This window comes from Carcharodon carcharias, chromosome 2 (assembly GCF_017639515.1).
Source record: "Carcharodon carcharias isolate sCarCar2 chromosome 2, sCarCar2.pri, whole genome shotgun sequence".
NCBI lineage: Eukaryota > Metazoa > Chordata > Chondrichthyes > Lamniformes > Lamnidae > Carcharodon > Carcharodon carcharias.
Genome location: NC_054468.1, coordinates 41,518,418 through 41,543,558, shown reverse-complemented (window position 1 = coordinate 41,543,558; position 25,141 = coordinate 41,518,418). Strand labels below are relative to the sequence as shown.

The following is a 25,141-nucleotide window of genomic DNA, read 5'->3' as shown; positions in this document are numbered from 1 at the left end:
TCCTGAGTACAAGGTGTTCAGAAAAGATAGGAAAGGGAAGAACGGAGGAGGAGTGACGGTATTGGTTAAGGAGAGCATTACAGCACTGGAGAAAGAAGATGTCCCACAGGGTTTAAGGACGGAATCAATTTGGCTACAGCTAAGGCACAAAAAGGTTGCAATTACATTGCTCGGTGTAGTGTATAGGCCGCCAACTAGTGAGAAGGATGTAGAAGAACACATCTGCAGGGAAATTACAGAGATAGATGCAAGCATTATAGGGTAATTATAATGGGGGTTTTAATTACCTGAATGTAGACTGGGACAGTGGTAGAGCAAAGGGCAGAGAGCGGCAAAAGTTCCTAGATTGTGTTCAGGAGAATTTTCTACAGCAGTATGTGTCCAATCCAACAAGAAAAGATGCACTGTTGGACCTGGTTCTTGGAAATGAGGTGGGCCAAGTAGATCAAGAGTCAGTGGGGGAACACTTAGGAGACAGTAATCATTGTATTGTACATTTTAGGATGACGACAGAAAAGGACGATAGACAATCCAGAGTAGGAATAATTAACTGGATGAGAGCCAACTTCGATGAGGCAAGAACGGAGCTGGGCCAGATAGACTGGAACGAAAGATTGATGGGTAAATCTATAGCTGAACAATGGGCTACTGTCAAAAACGAATTGGTCCAGGCACAGTCAAGGCACATTCCATTGAAAGGGAAAGGTAGGGCAAACAAATCCAGAGCTACCTGGGTGAAAAAGGAGATAGAAATTAAGATAAAGAAGAAAAAGCACGCTTACGACAGGCATCGGGTAGAAAATACAATTGAGAACCAAGAGGAATACAGAAGGTTCAGAGGGGAGGTGAAAAAGCATATCAGAGAAGTGAAGAGGGATCATGGAAAAGACTGGCAGCCAACATAAAGGGCAATCCCAAAGTCTTCTTTAGGCATATAGCTAGTAAAAAGGGGGTAAAAGGAGGAGTAGGGCCGATTTGGGACCTAAAAGGGAATTTACACATGGATGAAGGGGGCATGGCTGAGGTATTAAATGAATACTTTGCATCCCTCTTTACCAGATGAGGAAACTTTGTCACTAGAAGGGTTCAAAACTGTTAAGGAGCAAGTGTTGAATAGACTGTCGGTGCTTAAAGTTGACAAGGCACTGGGACTGGACAAGATGTATCCAAGGATATTGAAGGAAGTGAGAGTAGAAATTGCAGGGGCACTGGCCATAATTTTTCAGTCTTCCCTAAACTCAGGGGAGATGCCAGACAGCTGGAGAATTGCAAACATTATGCCCTTGTTCAAGAAATGTTATAAGGCTAAGCCCAGCAATTACAGACCAGTCAGTTTAACTTCAGTGGGGCAAGATTCTGGAAACAATTATTCGGGATAGAATTAGTATTCACATGGGAAAATATGGGTTGAGAAGGAAGAGCCAGCATGGATTTCTAAAGGGAAAATTGTGTTTAAGTAACTTGCTGGAGCTTTTTGAAGCAGTAACAGAAAAGGTCAATGAGGGTAATGCTGTTGCTATGGTGTACTTGGACTTTCAAAATGCATTTGATACAATGCCAAACTACTGACTTGTGAGAAAAGTTATTGCTCATGGAATAAAAGGGACAGTAGCAACATGGATATGAAATTGGCTAAAAAATAGGAAGCAGAGTGTAATGGTCAATGGCTTTTCAGGCTGGAGGAAGGTTTGTATTGGAGTGGTCAGTATTGGAACCCTTGCTTTTCCTGATACATATTAGTGATCTAGACCTTGGTGTACAGGGGACAATTTCAAAGTTTGTGGATATGAAGCTTGGGAATGTTGTCAACTGTAAGGAGGACAGTGTAGAACTTCAAAAGGACATAGCCAAGTTGGCGAAGCAGGCACATAAGTGGCAGATGAAGTTCAATGTGGAGAAGTGTGAGGTGATACATTTTGGTAGGAAGAATATGGAGAGACAATATAAAATAAGGGGTGAAACTTTGAAGGGGCCACAGGAGCAGAAAGACCTGGGTGTATTTGTGCATATATCATTGAAGGTGGCAGGACAGGTGGAGAGGGCAGTTAATAAAGCATATACTGTCCTAGGCTTTATTAATAGGCACATAGAGTACAAGAGCAAGGAGGTTATGCTGAATTTATATAAGACACTCGTAAGACCTCAGCTGGAGGATTGTGAACAGTTCTGGGCGCCACGTTATAGGAAGGATGTGAACACATTGGAGAGAGTGCAGAAGAGGTTTACAAGAATCATGCCAGGGAAGAAAAATTTCAGTTGCGAAGGTAGATTGGAGAGGTTGGGTCTGTTCTTCATGGAGAGAAGAAGGCTAAGAGGAGATTTGATAGAGACGTTCAAAATCATGAAGGGGCTGGACAGAGTAGATAGGGAGAAGCTGCTCCCGCTCGTAAAATGATCCAGAACGAGAGGGCACAGATTTAAAGTGATTTGCAAAAGAAGCACTTGTGAGGTGAGAAAAAACTTTTTCACACAATGAATGGTTCAGTCTGGAATGCACTGCCTGGAAGTGTGGTGGAGGCAGATTCAATTGAGGCATTCAAGAGGGCATTAGATGATTATTTGAATAGAAACAATGTGCAGAGGTACGGGAAAAAGGCAGGGCAATGGCACTAAGTCATAATGTTCATTTAGAGAGCCAGTACAGACATGATGGGCCTAATGGCCTCCTTCTGTGCCATTAAAATTCCGTGATTCTGTGATTCTGAAATTTTCTGCTTCATTTTCATGTAGCACTTTTAGAGCCCCTGGAAGAAGCCTTTGACTACATTTAATTGGGTTTGATTCAAATCTGGAGAAAAGATGGTCTGCTTAATGCGCTTGACCATCCAAGTCCCACTCAATAATATATCATAAAGCTTAATACTTCATAATAGTTGTCTAAATTATTAGAATATATGTTTTGTAGTGTCCAAATTTCTTTTCATTGAACTACATACAATCCATACAATCATATTACACCTAGAATTAACTCATGTATTATTTGCCTAGCAACATTTCCAGGTAGTGGTTAACTTGCTGATCATAAATCAATTGTTTTATCCAGAATCCTGATCTCTGGGATTATATATTATATATAATATATATTATATTGTACGATGTATTATGGTTATCAGCTTGACAGCAATTCAGTGGCTTTTATTGTTTGTTTCTCCAATCATTGACAGCATTTAGTCTCTTGACTGTTTTACTGTCTTCCATATTTACAGATTTACAGTATTATGGCAAATCCTTGTCATTTCATGCCCCCTTGTGGAGATAAATATTCAGATAGTCATTTGAGTTTACATTCAAAATCAGGGGGAAACATTCCAAAGCCCCTCCGGCAAACTCCCTCAGGGAAGAGTACAACAAATTTTCTCCAAAATAGGCCTAAACCTGAATACATTGGGTCTCGATATATGCTGCCATTATTTCTGGGGCCTTGCAATGGGTAGAAACTTTTTCCACCACTTACAAGGACACACCTGTCAGTGGAGAAAGAGTTCCATGACCTTAACCTCTCAGACATTTAGTATAGCTTTAGACAAAGATACACTTGGTAAATAAAAGGAAGATCAGCCTCAGATTCAGTGGATGTGGAGGAAGACTTTGGGAATCTAAGTCAGGGAAGTGACCAGGTACTTTTTAATTGGTAGTAGTCCAAAGGGATACCACATTAATTATTTCTGTTTAAGATGGCAGCACTATATATGCCTAGCTTGGCTCCAAGGCTGCCTTTTGCAACTGCCCAGGATTGATGGGTTCTCATAATGTATCCTCCCAGTGTTAATTAGTCTTCCTTCGCTGATCCCATACACTTTAGTGGGGTCAACACTGGAGTGCATGAGCAGATGAAAACTCAGCATAAGTGTTGGGATTGTCAGCCCACACAACTTCAGGATCAATAGGTGGAATTTTACGCCGGCAAGTCTTACGTTCAACTGATTCCCCTTCTAAAGCACTGCAACAATCTGAAAAAATTTTTCCAATATATGCCAGTTATCTACATAACTTTCTCTTCCTCTTTTGAGCTGTGGAATCACTCTAATTAATTCTCCTGTTTATTTTAGAATGAATAATGGGGCTGATGTTCTTCACCACCCCCTCCTCTCCATGGGAATGGAGAGGTAATGCAATGAAAATTGCAGCACCTACTGCCCCATTCTTGCTAACAGCTGGGCCACTATGACTTTTTGGATGCCTTGAAATGAACGGTCCAAGTCCCTGCCAGAAAAAGGTGGACACCTCATAATGCAAGCATATTAAGACCCTATGATTTCAATAAGATCCTGTTATAATTTAACTCCAAAGGTGCAAGCTGCTTGCCAATGAAATACTAATGAAGCCAGATCATGAAAATGGAACAGGTCTCCAACTGCTTCCACTGGGCTGGCAGCAGGTTTGCTCTAGTCACTTCCCAACTAATGGAAGCACAACTTCTAAACTGACCACTATGTGTCCCAATGCACAAAGAAACAAAAGGACATAGAAAATAGGAGCAGGAGTAGGCCATTTGGCCCCTCAAGCCTGCTCCACCACTAACTTGGATCATAGCTGACCTTCTACCTCAACTTCATTTTCCCACACTATCCCCACATCCCTTGATGTCTTTACCAACTGAAAATCTATCAATCTTTGCCTTGAACATACTCAATGACTGAGCCTCCCACAGCCCTCTGGGGTAGAGAATTTCAAAGATTTACCACACTTTGAGTGAAGAAATTCCCCCTCATCTCAGTCCTAAATAGCAATGGCCTACCCCTTATTCTGAAAATGTGTCTGCTGGCTCTAGACCAACACCCCCCCCCAAGCACCACCACCACCACCACCCAGCCAGAGTGTCCTACATCTACCTTCTTAAGCCCTGTAAGTTTCAATGATCTGTTGTATCACAGAAGTCCTGGTTTTTGATTTGGACAAATTTACTTTTACAAAGAGGTACAACTACACTTTCTCTTATTATTACTTTAAATCTGTCGGATTCTTGAAGCTACAAACCAGGTTGGATTGTTCCTCTGGACAAAAAACAGTAGCACTTAATAAAAAAAAAATTGGAACTCAAAATCTTCGGACTTTTCTGCCAATTTTTTACTGTTTTATTTGAACTTTTTTTAGTGTATTTCCCATTGCATTCTCCTGCCGCCACCAGTCTAAAGTATCAATATACCCAAAGGTAAGATCTACTTTACAAAGCTGGCAGTATTGTTTATGGAGTTCTCCTCTGGCATTCTTCCAACCTGTCACCTTAACTTTGGCAGGTACATGGAAACCCTATTTATGCACATAACCTATAAATCGGGTTTCCACCACATTCTGGCAAAGTTTCAGTGATGGAGAAGGAGAAGCCTCAAGGAAATTCCTGGCAACAAAGTTCTAAACACTTTACAAATGATATATTACATCAGGCTAGCTCCCAAACATTTAGTTATAAGAAAGACTTATGTCCAATTCCTCTTATTTCTGTGGCTTCTAGGGACGCCCATGTCTGAACTGACAAATTACATTTACAGAAATGTTTCAGCACATTTCTGAAATAATTAGTTATGTTAGTTTTAGGGAAAATATTTAGAGTATATTACAGGTAAATCATAATTGATTGACGAAATTTTTCCACAGTACTACAATAACTAACAAGGGAAATCAGAATAATATTTTTTCCAGATGTCGGTACGTTCTCATCTTATTTCTGCTGGATGTAAATTCTACCGAGGTAGATTTCTGACCAGTCTTATGTTGGCCAGTAATATTTCTCATGCAATTTCACGAACCAACAATTTAACCAATTATCAGTGACATATCCATCAATTTTGGAGTTGTCATTTTCCAGTATAATTAATATCTAGCCTTAACTAGGTTTGTAATCAACTCCTCGGTGGTTCTCCACACTGGAGTGCTTCCATCTCCCTCAGCTAGCAATTTTTAACTAAAGATGTTTGACTTGAATGCCATAATGCTGAATCAATTACCAATTTTACTGTAATAAAACATTATTTGGGTTGGAGGAGCAGCTTTATTACTATCAAAACCTACTGAACAGAAAAGCATTTTAAAATTGATTTCTATACAATTTCTCTCTGTTTGCCCTGTTTTTCTTTCTCCCGACACTATAACAATTTTAATAGTTATTTTACAAATGCTATTACAAACCCAATTCTAACTGGGGTTGAAATTCCATGAGGGTTCTCTTGATTATCTGCAGTAACTACAGCAAAAGAGCAGCAGAAACCATGGAGAAATAGCTTAAATGCCATTTATGCTGTGTCTTTACGATTTCTGCTGAAGTTATGGTAGACGACTAGGAGGGTCACTGTTGTTGTATGATGTGCTTGCATGCCATTGTAATATAAAGGTGCTCGGCAGAGCGAGGACTAATGTGGGATTGGAGAATAGCACTGCCCACAGCACGATGCATGGAGTCACATGGTATTAGACTGAGAGAACAGTCTAGAGAGAACACTCTGGATCCAGCCTGAGTAGAGGTAATAGCACCATGCATGACTGTAACCTGGGAACTGTAAATAACTAAAGGTTAACAATAAAGGGTTCATGTTCAAATATACAAGTCTCAAGATTTCATCATTGAGACATCATCGTACACCATAATACAACATGGTTGGCAGCGGTGGGTGCTTCCACAAGAAATCACATCAGAGATAGTGCCATAATCCAACACGGTGATCTTTGGTGATATGAAAGGTAGCAGCTAAATGCATGAACCCAGAACAGCATCCCAAGGTATGAAACACTATGAGCAACAGAAGCCTAACTAAAGAGACCTTCACCTAAGAAGAAAACTTCAAGAAAAAGTTGAAGAAGCTTCACTACAGACTTCGAAGTAAAAAATCCAGCAGAGTGAGTGAAAGTCCATTACAGAATTTTGCAAGAGCCTGAGTGACACGTTCATGAGATGCTGAGCAAAAATACAAAAAAAGTAGCATTTTGGAATAGTGGCAGTCCCAAGGGCTCAGATCCAGAGGGCAGCTGAAAGAAAGCTGCAAGTTTAAAAAAAAACTGTAAAAATAAATATTGGCTGGCAGAGTCAAGGGCGAAACCTGCAGGGCACTGTTAAAAAAAAGGAAAAAGCCTGCAGAGTTTCAGTCAGGTCTCTGGCTGCTGTTTTAAAAGTTCCTGCAGGCAGAGCTGGAGGATAGCTGCAACGTCAGCTGGCACAATATAACAGGAGGTGGTTGACCTGCAGTAAAAAAAGAAGAAAACCTGCAGAGTTTAAAAGCAGAAATTGCTACAGAGATGATAGCTCGCAACATTAAAAAAAGCACGCCCACCGAAACTCTCAAAGAGCAGAACATTCAAAAAAAAGACAAGCTCCTGCAGTTGCTGTTTTTTTTAAAAAGGCCAAGTTCCAAAGCTTCAGAGGTCTTAAAACAAAATGAAGTGGCCGATCGCCGGAGAGCCTGCCAAAATTACGAAGCGTGGGACCTTCACGGAATGAAAAACACTTGCAGAAAAAAAATAGAAAGAACTAGCCCAGAAAAGAAGTGCTGCACTTTTAAAAAGTTTAAAACAAGAGAGGACCCATGATTGTCAGAGAAGCCACCAAAATCCAAAAAAGCACAGGAAATTCACAACAAAGAACATTGATAGCTGCCGGCAGCCTGAGCATTAAAAAAATGGTTACTGCACTCATAGCAGCAATAGAATTTAAAGCTGTAACTACAAGAAAAGAAAATGGCCATGGACAGAAATTTGGAAGAGGCCCCAGAGACAGAGGGCAACTCCACGAGGTCAACAAGAGACCCCAAAGAGAGAGGACAACTCTGCCAAGGGGAACAGACAACCTCAGGGAGAGGGAGCCAAAAGACCTCAGAGGGAGGGAGGGAGACAGATGTCAGTGCAGAGTGAACAGATTGCTATGAATGAAGAAAAGCTACCTGAGGTAACTCAAAAGAAGCAAGACATGTGATAAGTCAACGAAGCTGTTCTATAGGAAAGTGTTTGCATCAGAGTTGAACAGGAAGGTTTAAAGTACAAGATTCAAGCTGGCTATATACCTTTGACAATGCACTATAAACTGAAGACTTCAGTGAAGCAAGCTGCTCGAGATGTGAACAAACAAATTTCTGAGACAACTCAAAGCTATCAGGAGGAAATAATGAGTCTCAATTCCACAGTTGGCAAATGACAAAAAGCAGGAAACTATAGGCCAGTTAGCCGAACATTCGTCATTGGGAAAATGCTAGAGTCCATTATTAAGGAGGAAATAGTAGGACATTTAGAAAAGCTTAAATCAATCAGAGTCAACATGATTTTGTGAAAGCGAAATCATGTTTGGCAAATTTGCTAGAGTTCTTTGAGGACATAACAGGCAGAGTTGATAAAGGGGAACGAGTAGATGTAGTGTATTTGGCTTTCCAGAATACATTCGATAAGGTGCCACACAAAAGGATATTGCACAAAATAGGAGCTCACAGTATTGGGGGTAATATATTAGCATGGACTGAGGAATGGTTAACATACAGAAAACAGAGAGTCGGGATTAATGGGTCTTTTTCAGGTTGGATAGACGTAACTAGTGGAGTGCCACAAGGATCAGTCCTAGGGCCTCAATTATTTACTATCTATATTAATGACTTGGAGGTGGGGGCAGAGTGTAATGTATCCAAATTTGCTGATGATACAGAAATAGGTGGGAGGACATGTTTTGATGAGGACATAAGGAATCTGCAAGGGGATATAGACAGATTGAGTGAGTGGACAAAAACTTGGCAGATGGAGTTTAATGTAGGAAAGTGTGAGGTCATGCACTTTGATGGGAAGAATCAAAAGGCGGATTATTATATAAATAGAGAGTGACTCTAAAAAGGTGCAGCACAGTGGGACCTGGGTGTTCTTGTGCATGAAATACAAAGGCCGAAATTTTTCCCTTGATGGGCGGGCAGGCTCCATCGGCTTGGCAGCAGGTGGGCAGCTAAACTCTGCCGCCAAAACAGGGCCCGCCACCATTTTGAGTCGGCGGGCCTTCATTGGCCTGCCCAGCGGCCTGTCCGACAGGAAGCCACTATGCGCTTCCTGTGAGGGGGTTGGAGGGATTCCCCATCTGTCAAAGTGCTGTCTCAGGGAGTTTACTGACAGTGTAAAAAACTTGAAAAATAGAAAAATTATTAACGTGTCCCCTTCATGTGACAATGTCACACGAGATGGAACATATTAATAAGAAGCACATAAACATTATTAAAGTTTTTAAGATGGACATGAAACCTAATCCCGCCAGTGCTTGAGGTTTCATGTAATGTCAGAAGCCTGCTGGCTCCTGGCCTGTCTGCCGTCCTTAAGCTGGTAACTCTTTTGAGTACAAACACGTTTCCATCTGTTTCAGATGAAGTTACATTGTTTCATAGTTTACCATTGTGAGATTTGAACTCTTGATCTTGGGGTTGCAAACCCAGTACCATAACCACTTGGCTATTTAGGCCAAGCCTGCCAAGCTTCAGGTTGGACGGGCAGGTCTTTAATTGTCTTAATTATCCTGTCAATGGCCTTAATTGGCCATTGACAGGTCGGCAGGCGGACAGCTGATTTTGCTGTCCGCCCTCCTTCCTCAATATTTAAATGAACCGGGGTGATGTCGGGGGTTCCTCCCAACATCATCCCGTGTCATTTTCCCGTCGGCAAGCGGGCCCCACCCCCAAATCACCGACGGGAAAATTCTGCCCAAAGAGTTAGCACGCAGGTGCAGCAAGTAACCAAAGAGGCAAATGGAATTTTGGCCTGTATTGCTAAGGGGCTGTAGTTAAAAAATAGGGAAGTCTTATTACAACTGTACAGGGTGTTGGTGAGGCTGCATCTGGAGTACTGTTTTGGTCCCCGTATTTAAGAAAGCATTGGAGGCAGTTCCAAAGAGATTCACTAGGCTGATTCCTGGGGTGAAGGGATTGACTTATAAGAACAGCTAAACAGGTTAGGCCTTTACTCATTAGAGTTTAGAAGAATAAGGGGTGATCTTATTGAAACATACAAAGTTCTGAGGCTTGACAGGGTAGACTTTGAGAAGATGTTTCCACTAGTGGGGCAATCTCGAACTATGGGACATAGTTACAGAATAAGGAGCACTCATTTAAAACTGAGCAGAAAAGTTGCTTTCAGTTATGAAGGCTATTGTTGCAGTTCCTCTTGGGCTGCAGCATGACATGAAGATGGAGGAGAGGCAGAAAAGAGAAGCTGTTCACAGAAAGAGGAGGAGGAAGGTTCTGAACAGAAGACCATATCTTTCAGAAAGAAAGCTTTCAGAAAGCATTTCTCTCATCTCCACCACAGATTGGAGCAGTGCCAGAGTCCCTAAACTGTGCCACTTCTTTGAACTGAGTCTACAGTCATTGAGCATGGTGAGGACACCATTGTCAGTGGCTGTCAAGATCATAGCTACACTTAAGTTCTACCCCTCAGGATCCTTTCAGGCTGGAGCTGGCAACATCACAACATCTCTCAGTTCACTGTCCATTTACTGCACTCGGAGAAAAGAATTCATTGTCTTCACTTTAAGCAGAGAGAAGCAGGTGGAGTAGATACGTAGCTTTACCAAAGTAGTGGGATTCCAAGTGATGCAGGAAGCCATCGCTGCACTCACCTGGTTCTGTGGGCACAACACCTCAAAGGGGAGATGTACCAGAACCACACAGGATTCTACTGAGCATGTACAGGGCGTCATGTTGATGAATGCCTGCTATCCTGGCAGCAGTCACAGCGCTTTTATCCTGAGGCTATTCCTACCATATTCAAGCCACTACAATGGCTACTGTGGTCAGCGCTATCTGCTCTACAATTGACCCATGACTCCCCTCTATTACCAGACTGCATGTGGACAGTGCTCCTACAAGGAGAGCCAGAAACATTGTGGAGCAGACCATTGGCATCCTCAAACAATGGTTGCACAGCCTGGACTGTTCAAAGGGCACACTTCAATACTTGCTGGAGCATGCCTTGTGAATCATGGTGATCTGCTGTGTGTTCAACAACTTGGCAAGCACAAGGACATGGTCCTCTCCACCACATCTCCAGTGACCACCTGAGGAGGAGGATTATGAAGTAAGAAGGCGTCTGGAACATCAAAGCTCTGAGCAGGTTGACTGTGAGCATCTCGTCAGACTCTAGTTCCCCTGAGAAAAATCTCCAGATTGCCATTGTTCCACACTCCACCATCTTTCCACCCTCTGACAGGGACCATCGCACCATCCTCTTGGTCAAAATCCTGAACTTAAAAAGACCGCAAAATGATCATTCCATCCTAACTTTATCCAACAATACTTTCAATAAATGTGGACTAAAGGAATCAATGAATAGGATGCAAATGGTTTAGTTGTAAAAGATTAGCTGTGATCATATTGAATGACAGCAGGCTTGAGCAGTATGGCCTACTCAGGCTGCTCCTGGTTCTTATATTCAAGATTCACTCCAGGATTAACCGAAGGAAATTGAATTTCAGCCGGGATTCCCTGATCTCTTGCCATAACATATGTAAAAAAAATCAATGGAAACACCAGAAAATTTGTGTTTCTGATGATCCTCTGCTGACTTTCCCATGGATGATCGGAAAGCTCCCTGCAGAAATTCCAAGTGCTCATCTAGGCAACAGCTCTGTGTACTGACTGAGTGTTGAATTGCTGGGAGTGCAGTCTTTCCCATATGATGATAAACTAGGATGCTGTTCAGATGAATGTCAAGGATTTCACAGCTCTTCTGAAGAAAAACTGGGATTTCCCCAGTGTCTTGACCAACATTCATCCATCACCCAACACCACAAAGAAACAAATTAACTGTTCATTTATCTCACTGCTAGGTACCAGTTGGCTGTTGTCAATGCAAACAAAACAGTGAGCACAATTTCAAAACAATTCATTGGCTATACAGGCCAATTGATATATTCTGAGGACATGAAAGATGCTATATAAACACAACTTAATTCTTTCTAATGACTGCAAAATAATTATTTTAGTTGCTGCTGGTTTCGTCATTGTTCCTTGTTCTCCAAGCTTTCCTTTTTTGCATCTTAGGCCTTTCCCTCACTAAGCTCTGCCACTCAGAAGCAGAAAAGGACGAGTCGAAAGAATTGAGGGAGGCCAGGCTGATCAGACATTGTGAGAGTCCTTTGGCACCTGCATCTACAGAGAACGATGCTCACATCGGAGCCGGGAGCAATACTTAACCAGAATGTGTCCGGTTTGAAGCTGTGCAGGAGTTGTGTTAGCAGATCGCAGCATCCTCAGGCCTATTAAATGTTGTAGGGGGGCTTCCTGTGAGACACTGAGGGAACATGCAGCTAAACAACCTGGCAAGTGAACTATGTAATCGACAGAACAAGGTTTTAGATGCACATTTTGAAGTACATTTTTCTCTTCCCTTTCACTCGGTTTTTACATTAGGCATTAGGCATCGCACTCTACTTGGATAGGGGAAACATTACTATAACAGATTAGCCCATAAAAACTTTGGGTCAAATGGAAATATTTAGTCAATGTTACATTGGATGTGGATTTGACGGAATGCAATCTGGCTTCTCCTACCCCATCCCGAACTAGGATATGAACCAACCACAAATTACTCCTAATTAGAATCAATATACACCTCGTTATCCTGAAGGAAAGTGTTGTAAGTGCCGGCATTGCCCCTTCACACAAGGAAGGGCAACTGGAGGAAATTAATTTTGGGGATGTATAATTGGCAGTTGTATGTCAGCGATTCGCACATTTTACTAATACCAGTCGGGTTTAGCATTTGCAAATTAATAATAAACATCTGTTAGTCAAACATCTTTGCTCTTGAACAGGTTTTACATTTAATTTGCAAGTTTAAGCCAAGTCCATCCTCTTCCACTTCTCAGGCAAAGTACGAAAGATCCAGGATGTTAAGTGTTACTGATCAACATTTTTTAACATGAAAATGTAATATAAATGAGTTTTAAGGTTTGCTAATAGTTAGGGATTCGTTCCTGTCACTTTGCAGAACTAGCCGATACTTTCTTGTAATCAGCTCGAAGATAATGCGAGAATATACCAGAACAAAAAAGGGTACAGAGTCCCGATAATTGTTATATGAACCTGCATCCCGTGGTATATCAAAATATTATTATTTATTAAAATATTTGTAATTTATGGAAACTCTCGCATTTCTCTGAAGATTCTGTTCAAAGCTTTCAATCAAATATTGCTTTTACAATCTAGATTTCAAATATTAGTTGTACAGATTATTGAAGCTGAAATGAGGCAATAAAATAACTCCTAAGAATTGCAGGAAAGCAGACTGGTTTCCAATAGTTTTAAGCGGGGTAGCTGTTTTTTCCACATAACCAGTAAAGGATAAGACTGCAGTTCCACAATGTTTCCATTAGCTGGATTTCATTAACATTGTTATCTTTGTAATTTCACAGACCTGCACAGCAGCTCTGTGAAGTGAGCACTGACCTTTAAGTTCGAGGTGCAGTGCATAGTTTGCAGTGTGAGCGGAGTATGGAGCTCGGTTCCTCTGTTAATCGCTCATTGCTGCTCTTTTATTTTTCTAACTAGCCTATGAATTTTAAAACGTCCCTTTCAAAGTTATTGTTAGACCACAGATGTGATGTCGACTTGCTTTTCGTGTTGGTGCTGAACTGCTTACCCTCCGTCAGTTACAGAAAGTACGATAGACGCGCAGTTTGTAAATAATTATTTACATGCAGACCTTTAAAATGTGTAGAGAGAAAATGAAGAGAATAAAACGCTCTGCCTCGGCCTGCAATATATTAAGGGAAAGTCGAGAGGATGGAAATAAACACATGCAATAAATTGTCAAATCCACAAGAAGCATTCCTGTTGCTGTCTCGGTTCGTTGTTATAAGTAACAATTTTAGCTTCTTTCAGATCAGTGATGATGTATATCAGCCCTGTCATCGGGAAATCCGTTTCTTAAAAACTCTTGTCTAATCTTTTGCGTTTGACAGGATTTCACTGTATGTTATCTAGATGTTACTTCCCCTGTTCTTATGTGGGCAGGGAACAGCAATAGCCCTAAGAGCTTTTACTGAATAATTGTATTTTTAACCAGTATTCTAAGCTTTTGGTTTGACCCACGCGTGTTTCTAGCATCCTTTGTGTTGTAAGGAAAGTATTAAGTAATACATTGATAGAGTATGGACACTCGCTTTGGACACATCCTGACTAATGTTTGAAAGGTTTAAAGCTGGTTTGTGTTCAGAAACTGAGTCTCAATAATGTCCTTCTATTGAAAGCAGGCTCGAAGTGACAACTGCTTACAGACAGAGAAAATGTAGCCCTTAAAACATCTGTTTTCTCTTCCTGACCTTCTAAGTCGAACATGTTTGAGTACATTTTGTAAAACAATGTGAGAGTCGAATTGCACTCAGAGATGTGCCCTACTATTTATTAACAGTCTCTTACAAACAGCTCGGGAGCTTCGGAATTGAATTTCAAAGAACACTGGTCAGATTCGTCACAAGGAACTCCTTGAACTGGGCCTGCCCCAAACAAAAGAAACGTCCTTTTCTAATGCAGTAGGAAAGATAAAACCAGGTTGTGCTGTTGTCGGGACGTCATGAATTCCTGCCACTGCACTGTGAAGTTCTGGAACAAATATTTGTCGCTCCGCTCTGTCTACTTGTGTGGCGCCCTGTGTCCCACATCTGGGGCTCACAGCTAGCCGCCAATATGAACGAACCCCTAGAAACACTCTCATTTACACCTCCGCAGAACTGCAGTCCCCGCTTTGCATCTTGGAGCGGAGTTGAGCGTGTGTAACTAAACAGGATGTTTAAAAAGAAAATTGGTGGGGTGGGGTGGAAAGTTTGTTACACAACAGAAATCACACCGCATTAAAATCAATTCATACTTTGGATGATACCCCTCAGCACTGACATTACTTTAATCCCACACACTGTGCCTGCAAATGGCTCATTTACTCGGCACAACATTTGATTACTTCGCAAGACCGAGTGCAATGTTAAAGTGACTGTTCCGCGCTACATATGCGGTGATGTCCTTCTTAATCCCCGGTTTAGCTGTCGTAAATGAATCTCCTTAATTTCAAATTAAATGTAATCTGTATTTCGAATTAGAATTTGAAATATTGGCGGGAATCACTGAATAATGTGTAGATTTTGGGAGGAGGTTGTGTTGGTGTCGGGAACAACCCAACAGTCGGTGTTACACCTGATTGGTGTTTTTTTTAACCCTCGATCACAGGGACCATGTGGAGTCCTCATTTGCCATTTTTCCCACGTGGGAACGGTTTATCTACACCGGTTACGGGAACCGTAGTTCCCCAGAAATGCCAAATATAAAGAATCTTTACATGCATGCCGCAGTTCTGTATTTCCCTGTTCCCAACTTCCTATCTGTTTTCTGCATTGATATTGCAGTCAGACCCATAATTACAACCACATGAGCTCTATAATTAGAATTACCTGGAAAAACTCAGCAGGTCTGGCAGCATCGGCGAAGAAAAGAGTTGACGTTTCGAGTCCTCAAGACCCTTCAACAGAATAGCCCTAAGAGCTTTTACTGAATAATTCTATTTTTAAAAAGTATTCTAAGCTTTTTGTTTGACCCACGCGTGTTTCTAGCATCCTTTCTGTGGAAGGATCATGAGGACTCGAAACGTCAACTCTTTTCTTCTCCGCCGACGCTGCCAGACCTGCTGAGTTTTTCCAGGTAATTCTGTTTTTGTTTTGAATTTCCAGCATCCGCAGTTTTTTTGTTTTTATTTTTGAGCTCCATAGTTGTGGACGTACACTAAATGGTTGAAATAACATTGGCGGAACTGTAGCCCCGTGAGATGACACGTTTGATTTTAAATAGTTCGAAGTAATACACCTATCAAATGACATAAATTTCTAGTCATCCATTTGTTCAGAACTTTTCAAGTAAGCAATCGAGACTATATCTAAGCTGTCTTCACAAATTGTATCTTGTGTCGTTGCTGAATTACAGGGAAATAGTTTGAGTCAGTCGAAGGTGATATTTGAAGATAATGCACAAAATAGTGCTGAATCTGCCGGGTTACAGAAACAAGCTCGTTTGAGTGCGAGTTCTATAAATACTCCCGGAAGTAAGCGCTCCTGTATTCCTTTTAGAAGTGTTGCCTCTCCCCCTCCCCGCCCAAATCTAATTGTCCTTCAGATTCTATTAGTAATTGAGCAACCTGGGTGAAGGGTCAAGGCCACGGTGCAGGGACAACCACTGGATGCACAGATTAGGGGATACCATATGAGAGCAAGCCAGTTAGTCACATGAGACTGGTAGCCATGTCAGAGTAAAAGAGCACAGCCTTGTGGGACTGGGGATGCAGTTAGGCTGAAGGAAATACTGCACAGGGGGGAGAGACTGATAACAATAGACTATCTCTGTCAGTCGCTGAATGTTTGGGCTGTGAAGTGGTTTCTGGCTTCCTGACCATGTGACTGGTCATTGATTGGCACAGGCAACTTCTCAAGATGTGAAGCAGAATGGAATGGGTAGTAGTAGCACCTCTCAGTAAACACGCTGGATCGGGGAGGGAAACATTACTCCGTTGCCTTTGTTAAGACCACTCCAAGATCTCGCCCTATAATAGGGCTCAGGCTGCCGAATATGTTCCCGAGTTAAAGATTTTTACAATTCTGTATTCGATGCCAAGCTTGGCATGCTGAATGTGTAACTGTGTGGGGGAAGACGTGGAAGAGGGTTCCAGGAGAGGAATTATGTCAGCTTTATTTCATTATTATTATTTCATTATGTCAGCCTGCAGACCATGTGGAGTGGCAGAGGAAAGCTAACCAGGGAGTGTATGTGTGTGGTGGCGGGGGAGAACAAGATCTTCCATTAAAGAATTAACTAACTGAATAAAGTTATGACTCACTGGTCAGAATTGTGAATTAAAACGGACATGTGATCACGCTGGTTTCCAAAAAGATGATTTGTTGCGGGTAAAAGGTCAAACCTTGCGTTTAAAATGGATTATTATGTAGGATTCGTCTAATTATAGTGTTCAGAGACTATATAATCCAACAGTTGATTCCTATCAAATTGAACTAGAATATCTGTTGCCCTCGAACTCTCACTGACCACCAGTGAGCAAATAGGGGTGAGACAAAGATTGAAATTCTGCTCAGGTATTTTGGAATAAGTACGGTGTTTACATTATACAGAATTAACGCAACTTTTAAGGAGCGCCGAAGTTCAGTAAATTATATAAAAGGTTCCCTGAGACAAATGGTACAGGGCAATAAAATAAGTTTATTGAACTTTAGTTAACGTTCCTATATTAAATGGGTAATTATTTGATTGGGGGTGTAATTTTCCCCAAATTATTCTTGGGATTTTTTTGTGATATCGATCAATACTTTTCCCATCGGAATATATCTCTGCTGACTGACAATTCGTTAAAATGGATAGAACGTGGTTCTTTTCAACTATTGTGGTCAGGCCATTTCTGCAGGCAGAAACGTTAGTTAGTCAAAGCTGCCTGGGACCCTGGACTGAGGAAAAAAACCTCAAATAATGTGACTCCCCGTGAGACCAGCACATCTGGCCTCAGCATAACTCGGTATCGTCTTGAGTTCACTTCTGGTTCGGAAGGTTTTCTAATTGGAAAGGTGTGTTCATGTAGAGAATACTTGACCCAATCTACAATAGTGTTACATCTAAATATCCCCACATCGCTACTGCACGAAGTAAAATACATTGGCTCATATTCCGAGAACTGCTTTGGAAACACATGAATCTTTCATTTGCTTCAAATTGGTGGGAATGAAACCTCCAACAGCGTCGGCATCCCACGACTTAATTTAACTCAAGGCAAGCAAGAAAGGAAAACGGAAACAGGCCCGAATTCAGATTTCTGCCATGATACACATTGGATTAATCGTAACCCCAGTGGACCATCCTCTGACATGGCGTTCAACATTCGGATCTGAAGTGTATAGGGGCATGTCATCAGTGCATAATGCCGTCTGTACTTCAATAATTTCAGTGTACACGAGTACAGTTCTTGTTTAGCAACAGGTACACCCCAAAGGCTACAAGGAAAGGGGCAGACACCCTGGGCAGTAACACAATCAAACAAAATGTACTTTGCAGCTTTCTGGAGTTGATTTCACAGGCAATTTACAGTGTTCACCCAGTCTTGCTCCGCTTTAGACAAATGCAAATACCGCCCAGGGCTTTGTGAAAGTGTATTTCACTGTTCAATTGATTCAATCTCACAGTGGCAGATCTCGGGTTTTTAAATACACACTTGGTTCTCGGCTCTCAGTTTGCCCACGTCTGTTTTTCATTGTTCTAACACTTGCCCAGTGAGTTTGAAGAAGATCCCACGCTGCGTCCGCTAATCATCTTTCTATGAGTCGATTGGAATATTCCAGTGATTAAGGCTTTGTTGACTTTGATGCAGGTTCAGGGCTTTGTTCGGAGTATATAAAAATAGGGAGTCCGGACACAAGGCAGCATTGGGAGGCTTGGATTTCTTGTAGCCACAACAAACCGACGCAGCTTTCGAGAACTTCTCAAGGCCCCGCGACTGGCTGTTGTTAGTTGGAGGGAATCATTGCCCAGTGAGAAAGTGAATTGTCACTCGCTGGATACAATAGACACGATGAAAACAGATTATCTGCTCTCTGTATTACACCTAGCTTTTATTTTTAAGTTGTTGTCAGAAGCAGCCGCTTTGCGACCGAAAATTCCTTCTTTACCCATTCAAGCAGAAGATGACCAGTTCCAATCTAAAGGAGCTGCAGGTAACTCTCCTCTACTGAAATTGTTTCTTAGCCGGTCAGGTTTATGTCGCTTCATGGATGGAGAGTGACAGTAACTAATCAGTTTGTTTTCCCAATTACCCGTTTTCACCCTCCAGGAAATCCCCCCCCTACCACCACCCCCCCCCCCCCCCCCACCCTCACATATGCTTGGAATGTAACCCTGGAAAAGGCTTTGTTTTTCTGAAAATAAAACATTTGCATCTTTTCTCAGCAAATCTCTGAATTTGGGCGAACGATTGTCACAGAGAGGAGGAAGGCTCCGTTTTGGCTATTTGTGGGAAGTATTCAAGTGAGTGAAAGGCTGGGACTTAAGGTGTTCTCCCTATTTCTTTTGTAGGCTGCTCTTTCGGTGAGAAAGTGTACGCTCTCCGGGATACCTGGCACCCAGACCTGGGACAGCCCTTCGGAGTCATGCATTGTGTCGTTTGCCATTGTGAGCCGGTATGTTTATCGTGGCCACCAGATGCTTTTTAAAAAAAAACAAATAGAACTTGATACTATTCCGTTTATACTTTATTTTATTTGAGAAAAAACACATCCCTTATATCCATGAGCTGATATAACCATTGCGACCGTTTGTGGCGTGTTGCTACAATTGGGAATCCAGTTACTGTTTCCAAATGTGACGGGGTCTTTTCAATATTCGCATCATGATGTGTCCTTTATAGTATTCATCCAATCTTCTATACATCTAAGTTGTGGGCCTCGTTTCGTATATTTATTCAATAGGGTGTACTTAATAATATTCTTAAACATTTAACATCATTCTTACTATGGAATCTTATTATGTTATTTTCTTCACATTTATGATGAGATCTCTATTACAGTATCCAGAAATTGCCTTCACAGCATTCATTCTGGGGGTTCTAGAGACTGCTTCACTCACAGCATTCGCGGTATGGGGTCCCGTTAGAAAAAAAATCAAGTGCCTGGATTGAGTTTTCTATGAATCAACATTAGGAAGGGTACAGTGGGTCTGAACGGTTCTTTCCCATTCTGTTATATCAAGTTCCACTGTCGGATTTTACAAGAGGTCGTTTGCACAGTTATTGTGTGACACAAACATTGGTATTTTGCAGGCTGTGAATTGAGTTTAGCCGGACTAAACCACGCTTCACACGTGTGCCTATGCACCCGCCGAGGGCACGAATTAACAAGTCCTCATTTTCCACTACATTTAACATAAGCCAATTTTACTCAACTACATTTCAGACTAGTCTGCGAATTATCCACAAACAATTACGCACTTTATTATTTCCCCATTAGCAAGAGATTATGAGCTGTTTGTGGAGCAATACACAGTTTAATTTTTAGGAAGACGTCCATCTCCCAAGTTTGCGCTCACCTTGCTAATGAGGTGCTGTCTGATTGCATCTTCCAAGATGAATGTGTATTCGATTAATAAATTTGTTACTCTATTCCTGCTAATCAGGGTTGATAGTTATGCGTTGGGTAAGTTTTGTCGTGAATTATAGAACAGGAAAGCAAAATTAGATGCAGTGACATTCGTCAGGCAAGGAAGACTATTTTTCCTTTTTGAACATGAGTGGGGAAGTGTCCATTGGGATCAGACCATGCAGTACTGTCAATAAATTTAATATTGTGTGTTGTTTCATTATTTGTGCCAGATTTATTTTCTGCTATTTGTGCTACAAAGTGATCTGATCTGCTTTCAAACAAGAAATGTATGTTTTTTTTAAATGTCTTCGCTTTTTAAAGCAAAGAAATCGAAGAGGTAAAGTTAATGGCAAAGTAAGCTGCAGAAATATTAAACACGACTGTCCCGAGCCTGCTTGTCGTGCCCCCATCTTGCTGCCTGGACATTGCTGCAAAACCTGCCCGAAAGGTGAGGATAAATCGCTATGGTGATCAATTTACAGCTTTCCCATCTTTAAGAAGATTTCCAGACAGGGTTAACAGAGCGCCCCTTTCTCACTTGTAGAGAGCGCCAGAAATCACGAGAAGAAGCCTGAGCAGATATTCGACGGATTTGAATATTTTCCGCTTGAAAAAGAGGACAATTTGCAAAAAAGTCACAATGATCGCTCTTACATCAGCTCTGAGGATATTTCAATGGATGACAGCAGAACAGGTATATATCAGACACTCATGTTTAGACGATAGCACCTTGTGGATAAGAACCGTGTGATGTTTGTGATGGAGAATTCACCAAGCTTTTCGCTCTCTAGATTTTGTAGCTTTGCTCACGGAAACATCTGGACAATCGCCTGCATCCAAAGGAGTGGCCAAAGGTCGATTTACTCTAGTCAGATCCAACCTCATATTCGCCATTCATTATGAAAGGTATTTTAAATGGGGACGGGGGAGGAGAGTCGTGGTGGAGGGTGCCCTCCAAATGGCAGCTCCACACAATAGTGTGGTATAACTCCGCGGTGTCAAAATAAATATAAAATGTGCCTAGGCTGTCTCCGGGCCGATCTAGATACCTTATTTTTTTTTAAAGTTAGCAGGACATCTTTTTAATATTAGGAATAAGTGGATGCTCCCCTTCCCCCGGACTCATTTGAACAGAATACCGTTCTGGATATACGCATAAACCTACATGTGCTGAGCTCCTTCTGGCTGTCTGGGTGCATTGGGTCGTGAACTCGCGTTTGTGGTCTGCCCTTAGCGTCATCCAAATATCAGTCTCAGATAAGAAAACTTAAGGAACACATGTAGGAACTGTGTGGTCCAGTGAGTCAGCACATACTCTTCCACTTCTCACAGCCAACTGAACATCTGGAAAGTAAATTATGAGCCACCTCCCTCCCCCAGCAATAGATTCTGCTCTCTTGCCAGCAACTCCTGGCATCCCTGGTCAACTGCTCAGACTAAATTGGACCATGTAAAACCTCTGCATTCATTTCAAGAGCTGGCTTGAAAACCACCACTTTGTGCATCACCAGGACTACTTGCTCCCAATTCTGTAGGACTAAATATTTCTGGGGCTAGGGATGGCTGCACAAATGGGATGGTCAAAACTGGGGATGATTGGGTAAAATGAGCAGTAGGAAAGATTTAGTTGAGAGTGAGAAGGGAAAACTCTCCTAGAGTATCCTTACAGAACTGCATCTTGGTGTCCGAGCCTTGGTCCTATCGATGATTAAGCTTAGCATCCACATGTGAGCAGGGTGGGATAATTACAATATAAGAGTCCTGTACACAAATATACATCAGGTAAGGAATTGAACAGCTGAGTTTTGTGCAAAAATTACATTTACAGGGTATGATGCTGTAGTCTTTACAAAGGTTTGACTACAAATGGGGCATCATTGGGATCTAATGATTTCAGGCTGTACAATCTTTAAAAAGACTAGGCAAATTGAAAAAGGAGGAGACTTATGACATTGATGAAAGACACAATTACGGTAGCAAAAAAGGGATTTCAGTAAGGTAATTTTAATTTTCACACAAACTGGGAGAACAACTTAAGTCATAAAGGCAATGGATTTCCAGAATGTGTTCAGGACAGATTTTTAGAACTAAGACAAAATGGTCTGGATGCTGGAAATCCAAACTAAAAACAGAAAATGCTGGACACACTCAACAGGTCTAACAACACCTGCGAAGAGAGAAACAGAGCTAATGTTTCAGTTCGATGACCTGTTCAGAGTTCTAATGAAAGGTCATCGACCCAAACCATTAACTCCGTTTCTCTCTCCACAGATGCTGCCAGACCTGCTGAACATTTCAGCATTTTCAGTCTTCCAGATCAATCTATTTTAAACGAACAAGAAAACAGATTATATGAGATTTAGTAACAAAACAAATTAATTAGCAATCTGACCATAATGTGATTGAATTCACAAATAGTAACTTTAAAAAAACTGAATTTGATATTAGTTTTGAGAGAGAGAAGAGAGAGCCACAAACAAAGTTTTTAAATGTAATTGAGGCAAACTTCAAAGGAATGAAAAATGAATTGACCATGGTAAACTGTGCTAAACTGTTAATGGGTAAACCTATAGGCAAACTGAAGTATTCAAAGAAGTATTTGTATGATAGAGAACCATGGCATACCCTTAAAAGGTAAAAGACTGCATCTGGGCAGTTATTAAGCGAAAAGAAAAGGCTTATACAAACACAGGAAAATCGGAAATCCAGCTGACTGGGATACCTGTGCAAAAAGAAAATGGATGAACTGCAAGCCAATGTCGAAACTAACAATAAAAATATAAATATACTGATATGAGAGGGGAAAGGAGAATGTGGGTCCAATAAATACAGATGCAAGTGAAGCTATATGGACAATAAGGAAACAGACTTACTAAATTAACACTTTGTATGCATCTTCACAATGGAGGGAAGACAAAGAACAAATTATAGTGGAACTTAGTGGATTTAATATAAACTGTAAAATGGTAATGATAAATAAGGCACCTTAAGATAGAGAAATCAACAGGACTCAATGATCTCCCACCCCAGTGTAGTAAAAGAAACAGGTAAGCAATTTGCAGCTCTGTTAGTCGTAATTTTCTAAAACTCTCTAGATTGAAGGCTTTTTGTTACCCAGTCAAAGGAAAGCAGCTTTTCCCAATTTATTCTTATAAAAACCCTTCATTCATTGTCTCTGGATGTAAAGTGCTACCAGTTGGAAAAGTTGTTTGATTCAATTTTGTTCTGGCTGCCTTCCACCAGAGCTTTCAGCCTATTTAAACAGGCTGATGATGTGATGATCCACAGGCAGGGGGTGGGGTAAAGTCCACACAGAAAATGGTGAAGTGGGAGCTGTGAATTTGTAACAGCTTTGCACACACAGATTTTGCATTTGTTCTAATTTTACCTTGCAACGTAAATGGGATGAAATGGGCAGAACATAAATTGGATACTATACAAACCTGGTATTGAGGGTTTTTGAGGTCGTGCAATAATGTGTATGTTTTACTTTTGTTTAAATTGACTTCTCAATAAGGGCTTCAGCACATGCCTGTCTTGCAGACATTAGGCCATTAAATATCAGGTCATTTTTAAAAAGTGTAATCTCATGTATTGGATCCCTGGGTGAATGCCAGGTGTTCAGTAACACTTCCTGATACATATCGACATTTAAGAAAAACAAAAAGTTATGCATGCTGCCCGGGAGATGGATGCAAATTTGCATTACATTCATTTCTAAAGGTTTGCTTTTCTATCTCAGGCCAAAGGAAAACAAGAGGGATTAGGGATATCAGGTCAATATGCTGCTGCTGTTAACTAATGGATAGAAAAGTGACCATTGAGGAAACCCCTCTCAGTAATCTGAAAATTGTCTTTTCTCTTTCCCATAGACTTAGCCGTCCTATCAGGGTTAGCTTTCGGGACCGTGATGGTACGGTTTTATTTGAACATCCTGTCCACAAGACATCTTCACCACAAAGCAATCTGGTGAGCTACGTATCAGCATTCACCATGACCAAATTGACGCTCTGACGTTCACTCTCTGACTTATGCCTCTGGCTGTGTTTGTAGATCTGTGGCATGTGGAGGAATGTGCATAAACCTTACATCAAACTCCTCAAGTCTGATCAGCTCCACGTTGCTCTGATGACACAGCCCCGGCCACATGCTGGCATCCGAGGCAAGATTGTCAAACATAGGGCACTTTTTGCTGGTAAGTTGTAACACTCAAAAAAGCAAAAAAAAAACCTCTTTCATCCAGTTAATTAAACTATGAGCAGGATTGTGGAGCCTAGTATGCTTAACATGTTTCTATTTCCCCAGAAACATTTAGTTCTGTTCTGACCTCAACTGACCTTGATCGCTCAGGACTTGGTGGTATTGCTATGCTGACACTCAGTGACGTTGAGAATAACTTGCACTTCATCATTATGTTTGAGGGGTTGCTGAAGAGGAGTGAAAAAGGTAAAAACATTTACCTACTTTTGGGTGATTTATGGAATTCAAATACTAACTCAAAAAGACTGATGGGGTCTTTATAACCCTGTCTCTTAATATAATCCTACTTCATGGCAACCTAAATGATATAATGCATAGATGATATCTGGCAACACTATTGCTGTTTTTTGAAGATAGTACTGTTCTACATATTAAGATTTTCACAACCCTATTTAGGTTTTGATAGTCATGTTTTATTTACTACTGTTCTATGTTGTGGCTTTGACCAATTGATAAAGCACAGTGCAACGGCCCCCTTATCTCCACATGACCTTGTGAAGCACTGTTGGCTCACAGTTCTGTCGCTCTCTTGCAGACCGCAGCATGGTGCCAGTGCGAGTGCAGTTGCTGTACAGAAACAGACCACTGAGAGAAGTCAGAGCCAACATAAGCACCCATGTAAGTCTATTTACCCAAACTTTACAGTGCAGCAGCTTGTACATTTTGAAGAAAATATGCCAGGCTTAGGCTCAAGTGTGGGTTAACCTAGGACTTGTAAGTCCTTTACCTAAGCTTTAATACACTTGAGAAGCTTTTCATTGTCCTTGT

The 25,141-nt window shown here is 41.3% G+C and overlaps 1 protein-coding gene across 1 annotated transcript in view; it reads left to right on the top strand.

Annotated features, from left to right (window-relative positions):
- Window positions 1-503: 503 nt before the first annotated feature.
- The window catches only part of chrd (chordin), a 45,459-nt gene continuing 20,821 nt past the window's right edge, over window positions 504-25,141 (top strand). The window contains exons 1-13 of the mRNA XM_041204972.1: window positions 504-705; window positions 4,875-4,980; window positions 5,095-5,152; window positions 15,912-16,029; window positions 18,590-18,694; window positions 19,053-19,156; window positions 20,435-20,561; window positions 20,658-20,807; window positions 20,905-21,019; window positions 23,986-24,082; window positions 24,167-24,308; window positions 24,419-24,559; window positions 24,909-24,991. Coding sequence (XP_041060906.1) covers window positions 504-705; window positions 4,875-4,980; window positions 5,095-5,152; window positions 15,912-16,029; window positions 18,590-18,694; window positions 19,053-19,156; window positions 20,435-20,561; window positions 20,658-20,807; window positions 20,905-21,019; window positions 23,986-24,082; window positions 24,167-24,308; window positions 24,419-24,559; window positions 24,909-24,991 — 1,548 coding nt within the window. The remainder of the gene's footprint in view (window positions 706-4,874; window positions 4,981-5,094; window positions 5,153-15,911; window positions 16,030-18,589; window positions 18,695-19,052; window positions 19,157-20,434; window positions 20,562-20,657; window positions 20,808-20,904; window positions 21,020-23,985; window positions 24,083-24,166; window positions 24,309-24,418; window positions 24,560-24,908; window positions 24,992-25,141) is intronic.